This window comes from Perognathus longimembris, chromosome 8, assembly GCF_023159225.1.
Source record: "Perognathus longimembris pacificus isolate PPM17 chromosome 8, ASM2315922v1, whole genome shotgun sequence".
In the NCBI taxonomy this organism is placed as follows: Eukaryota; Metazoa; Chordata; class Mammalia; order Rodentia; family Heteromyidae; genus Perognathus; species Perognathus longimembris.
In genome coordinates, this window is record NC_063168.1 from 39330224 (window position 1) to 39336223 (window position 6000).

Genomic DNA, 6000 nt, shown 5'->3' on the forward strand with positions numbered 1-6000 from the left:
AAAAAATTAGTTCGGATTATGGGCTAACATTCACTTTTCTTATATAAAAAGAAATAAAACAGGTAATATTTATAACAAGTGACTAGTAATTATTTAAAAGTTATATCTTATCCAAATGCTATTCTTAGCCTTAGAGAACAGTTTCAGACACAGCCCATGATTTTTATATAGATTACTTTGGTCCTAATTATTTGAGGATGAGTGCTAACAAGTTTGGGGATAAAGATTAGTATTCTGTCTGTCCCAATATAGGTTTAAACACAATCTACAGATAGTCCAACTTATCTGAGGGCTGTTTACCAAGACTCTTAGTGGATACCTGAATTTCAACCACAAATACTAAGTTCTATATGAACAGCATTTTCGTATCATATATTCCTAAAATAACTTATTAAACAGGTCCAGTAAGAAATTGACAATAGTAACTAGTGATAAAACCATTATAACTAGTGTAATAAAAAAATGAATATGATCTTTTTCAAATATACCTGTATTATTGTATTGTACTCTTGTGGGTGTTTTTATTGTCAGTCCTGGGGTTTGAACTTAGGACCTGGGTGCCATCTCTGAACTTTATGTTCAAGGCTGTTGCACTCTACCACTTGAGGCACAACAACACTTCTGGCCATATTGGTAGTTACCAGAAATAAGTCTCATGGATTTTCCTGCCCAGGCTAGCTTTGAACTGCTATCCTCAGATCTCAGCCTCCTGAGTAGTTAGGATTACAGGCATGAGCCCCCCCCCACCCCCCCCATACCAAGCTGTACTTTTTTTTACCCTTGTGAAACAAGATAAAATACCTACATGAAATGAAGGGAGGCAGGTGAGGTCAGTGACTGGGAAATGTGACGTGATATTAGGTTATTTGGACACCACTTGCTATCACCATAGTTGATACTATCAATCAGTATGATAACCAATAATGCTAAATGAGTAATAACAAAATTCAGTGATGTATGAAATCTCACATTAAGAACAGCAACTTAAAATGTATGAATTTTTGTTCTTGGAATTTCCTGGATTAGTTGAGCACATGTAACTGAAACTTCTAGAAGCAAAACCAATGAGACGTTAGAAAAGTTTTTCATTTTTCACTTACAGACTGTATGGACCCAGTCTTTCTCAGCCTATTTTCATATATCAGACCAATTACACTATTCCTTCGTTTTATGTGCATGGCAACCTAAAACTGCCTTAAACACTGAACATATAATCTACTTTACCATCCAATAGGACATGGACATCTTTTCCACGCTTTTTGAAGGCTCAAAAGGAAAAGATACCCTATTTGAAAATCTTCCAAGCTGAGACTTGGAGGATCCTGGTTTAAAGCCAGTCCAAGCAGAAAAGTCCACCAGACTCATCTCAAAAAAAGCTGGGCCAAGGCTGGGAATGTGGCCAAGAGATAGTAGAGTGCTTGCCTCATATACATGAAGCCCTGGGTTTGATTCCTCAGCACCACATACATAGAAAAAGCCACAAGTGGCGCTGTGGCTCAACTGATAGAGTGCTGCTAGAGCAAAAAGAAGCCAGGGACAGTGCTCAGGCCCTGAGTTCAAACCCCAGGACTGGCAAAAAAAAAAAAGCTGGGCTGGAGGTATGGCTCTAGTGGTAGAGTGCCAGCTGAACTAGCTCAAAGCACTGAGCTCAAATACCAGTACCACTAAAGGGGGAGAGTGAAGGAGGAAAAAAACAGTATTTAATGACCAGGAAAGTATTTTTCTTCCTATGCAGATCCTGGGGTTTAAACTCAGAGCCTGGGCAGTCCCTGAGCTTTTGTGCTTAAGGCTAGCATTCTACCACTTGAGCCACACCTTCTCTTTTTTCTTTGGTGGTTAAATGGAGATAATAAGACTTAGACTCTGCCCTAGTTGGCTTCCAACCATGATCCTCAGATCTAGGATTACAGACGCTAGCCACCAGCCCCTGGCCAGAAGAGTAATTTTTGTAGTGTAACCTATGTTGGTTCATCAACTACTGAAGGCTTTTGTTTGAACCTAAGGTGAAAAAAACCTGTCAGATTTCTATTCTTCATGTTTTTCTTCTGTATTACAACTGTCTCTACATTTTCCTAGGCTTTAATAGTTTCAAGTGTCATAATTAAAGGGAGAACTATTTTAGAAATAGGACTGTAAACTGTGGAATAAAAAAATGAACTTCACATTCTTAACCTCTGAACACACTAAAAACTATTTTAATAGTACATATTTTGCTACTGAGTTTAAGATGTAATCATAATAGTATGGCAATCTGTCACATTTTCCACCCCCTACCTTTTCTAGATCAAAATTATTTTTTATAGAAATTATTTTTGTGGGCTGGGAATGTGGCTTAGTGGTATAGTACTTGCCGAGCATGCATGAAGCCCTGGGTTCAATTCCTTAGCACCACATAAATAGAAAAAGCCAGAAGTGGTGCTGTGGCTTAAGCCGTAGAATGCTAGCTTTGAGCAAAAAGAAGCCAGGGACAGTGAGTCCAAGCCCCAGGACTGGCAAAAAAGAAAATATTATTTTTTGCAGAGAAATAATCACTGGTTTGAAAGCAAACACACAACCACAGAAAGTTCTTACCCTTGACTAATTTCATTATCTTCCTGGGCAATTTTTATTCCTTAATTTCCATTTTCTAAAAATAATCACTATCAACAATTTGTTATATTTATTCTTTTGGGTTTTTTCTTTATTGTATATTCTACAAGCTTAATTTTATACATTAGTTTTGTCATTTGTTTCCTTTCAAATACAATAAACATTCTTAAGATGTAAGTTAGTTAATCTTAAAGTATTCCTAATTTTTGTGATGGTGCTGAGGCTTGAACTCAGAACCTGGGTGATGTCTCTGAACTTTTTTTTTTTCTCAAGTCTAGTACTCTACCACTTGAACCACAGCTCTACTTCCAGCTTTTTTGGTGCTGAATTGGAGATAAAGTCTCAGAGACTTCCTTGCTTAGGCTGGCTTTAAACACAATCCCCAGCATCCTGAGTAGCTAGGATTACAGGCATGAGCCACCAGCAAGCAGCTTGCATTTCTATAATGAGTAGTTGTCATCAAGGGAGATGGGGGACTACATTTCTGATATGTAAAACTACCCTGACACATCATTTTTAAGAAAGCTGTTAAGATGAAAAATCTCTTCTAAAATGAGAGTCCACAAATTAAGGGTATTATTTTTTATTGCTTTTAGTACTTTTAAAAAATTATTATAAAAGAAAAAAGCAGCTTTCAGAAATACATTTTTGTGTGTGTGCCAGTCCTGGGGCTTGAAATTGGGGCATGGGCACTGTCCCTGAACTTTTGTGGTCAAAGCTACTAGTACTCTCTCATTTGAGCAACAGCTCTTTGTTCAGCTTTCTGGGGGAGAAATTTATTGAAGAATCTCATGGACTATCATACCCAGGCTGTCTTAGGATTACACATGTGAACCACCAGCACCCAGCTACTAAACTTATTTTAAACATTAACCCAAAAAGTTAATCAAAGTTCAATATTATGGGATCATGTCCTGTTGTCTTCACAAATGTGAGAAAGTCTTCAGGGCTCAGTCCCATGGTTGCATTGTTAGTCATTGGGTGAAAGTACACCTTTTCATGTCCACCTTCCAGAAAAGCAGAATCCAGAACAAATTTCACATCTCCATCATCACAGAAGAGTGCCAGGGGTGTGGCACAGCCTTGACCAACTTTTAGTTTTTCTAGCATAGCTGTTTCATCAGCAAACCGCAGATTTCCACTCCCAACACCTAACTGCTTGGAAAGATCATTTAAATTAATTTGTCTATCATGAAGAACTGTCACCAGCCAATAGCTTTTTTTCTTTTTGTCTTTAAGAAATAAGTTCTTACTATGAGCTCCTTTCAAATGTTGGATGTGAGGCATCATTTCTTCAACTGTAAACACCTATAAAAATATCACAAAATGAGTTTAGAAGCAGTGTAACAATATACAATCCACACACTTGTATTTTGTTTGCTAGATGAACACAGAAAGATGATGGCATACTTATTGCTCTGAACTTAAATGGCAGAGATAACTTTATAGACCATTACTAAATACAGAAAAAAACTGCCCTGTTTCTTTCAGTCCAGCTTTTTATTGCAAGGTGCAGACCAAGCCGTCACATTACTGGAAAATATTAACTATTAAATTCTCAACTTTTAATGCTAAAAGCATACAGTCCAGATTCCTATGGTTTTCCAGTAATTCAAACCGTATGGCAACCTCCACTCCACAAATTCGTAACCACAATGAGGGTGAGAAGACAAAACCTGGAATAATGCAACAGTGAGGCCTCGAGTTCAAACACCAGTACTACCAAAAAAAAAAAAATATCAGCAATAAAAAAAAGGAAAAATTTGATGTTATACTTGTAAAGGTGAGGAAAGCTAAATGTGTGCTTGCATAGAAATCTTTGAAACATACTAAATTTTGCTTAAGAAGACACAGCGATGTGCATTTTGGTAAGGGGGGGTGGGGTAGGGAGAGTGATTTCTGCATGTCACCTTTGTGATTATACCGATCACGGTAGGAAAATACCAAACCTTCAAACCCCGCGTCCGGCAGCACCTACGGGGCCGAGAACATCGCAGCTGCGCCCACAAGCTTCCGCGTAGTAACGTCCAAACACGGTGTGTGCTTAAACGCACACCCCACACAGCTGTGACACCCCAGTTCTCCACCTGTGGTACTGCCGCCTCATTGAGTATGTGACCAAATCACTCCGAGAGAAAAACTGAATATTCTCCCCCCCCCCCCCCCAACCTCAGTCCGAATCAATGTCTCCACGGCCACAGTCCCTTCTGGCAGCGACGTTTCCGCCTGGGATCCTGGTGACTGTGGCGCCCCTGCCAGCCGGCGCAGCCGTCACCCCTAAGGCGACAGCCTCACCTCGGGATGCTCCACGACCTCTGTGGGGATGGCGAGAGCGCCAAGCCGCTGCTCCAGCGCCGCCCGTAACTCGGTGCCCGCCATGCCACCGCCACGCCGACCGGAACCGGAAGCCGGGGACGGGCAGGCGCTGCGCCTGGCCCGGTCGGGCGCCGCACCCCTGGCGTGTGCGTTCCCAGAGCCGCCTTGCTGCCCTCCCCAGGTGCTGGGCGCCCGCGGGCCTCGCGCTCAAAGCCACGAGGCACAGAGCAGCTGGAAATGGCAGACCTCCTCGCCGTTCTAAGGATTTCCAACCTTAATTTGTGATTTATAACTTTTTTCACTTGCCAAGACCAGACTGTCTAACCATAAAAAACTATGTTAAATAAACTGAGATCCTTATTGTTATTCCAGCTTCTCAGTCATCTTGCCAGTGCTTAAGGGTATAGTCGTGCCCACTGTTTAGTAAATGGAGACAATATGACTCCAATTTTGCTTTAAATACAGATAGCTGTATAGCACAGTGAGCTAGTTTTCAAAAACTAATTCGTATTAGCATCTTCTTTCCCTAACCATACTCCACAAGGAAGTATATTTCTAAAGAATCATAGAAGACTGATCTCAAAACAGATCATAGAAAGTAGTTCCTTTGGTAACAGAGGGGAAAACAGCTGGCAGTAGGAGGAAATCTTGAGCTTCCTCAGTCAGCAGAGTGAGGCCCAAGGTAGGGTAAGGGGATGGATAGAGGTGGCCAACAGTGCCTTTGGGGCAGTATCTTCCTCCAGTGAGTAGCAATATATGAACTTGCTGTCGGTAGAGTGGAGTCCATTGATTGGCACGGCACTGGCAAAGCCTACAGGGACTGGCTGAAGTGTGAGGAAGTGTGATAAAGACCATGACTCTGAGACGGGCGCCAGTGCCTCATGCCTGCAATCCTAGCTACTCAGGGGCTGAGATCTAAAATGGGAGTGAAAATTAAGATAGAGAAGAGAGCATTCCATACAGAGGAAGATAGGAGAAAGCAAAACAAGCAAGGGCGCTGAAACAAGGTGCTTGAGGCCTGTAGAGATCAACGGGGACATAGCTGTCTGCCTGTGTACTAGCGGTGGAAATTGGCCCTCATGCGCTGCATACATA

General features: G+C 41.4%; 1 protein-coding gene across 1 annotated transcript; it reads right to left on the reverse strand.

Moving 5' to 3' along the window:
- Positions 1-3251: 3251 nt before the first annotated feature.
- LOC125356439 (prolyl-tRNA synthetase associated domain-containing protein 1) lies at positions 3252-4991 on the reverse strand. The gene is made up of 3 exons (XM_048352917.1): positions 4885-4991; positions 3459-3897; positions 3252-3428 (listed from the first exon to the last, which is right to left on the reverse strand). Exons 1-2 carry the CDS (start codon positions 4966-4968, stop codon positions 3472-3474), a joined length of 510 nt encoding a protein of 169 aa, XP_048208874.1. The 5' UTR covers positions 4969-4991; the 3' UTR covers positions 3252-3428; positions 3459-3471.
- Positions 4992-6000: the final 1009 nt, after the last annotated feature.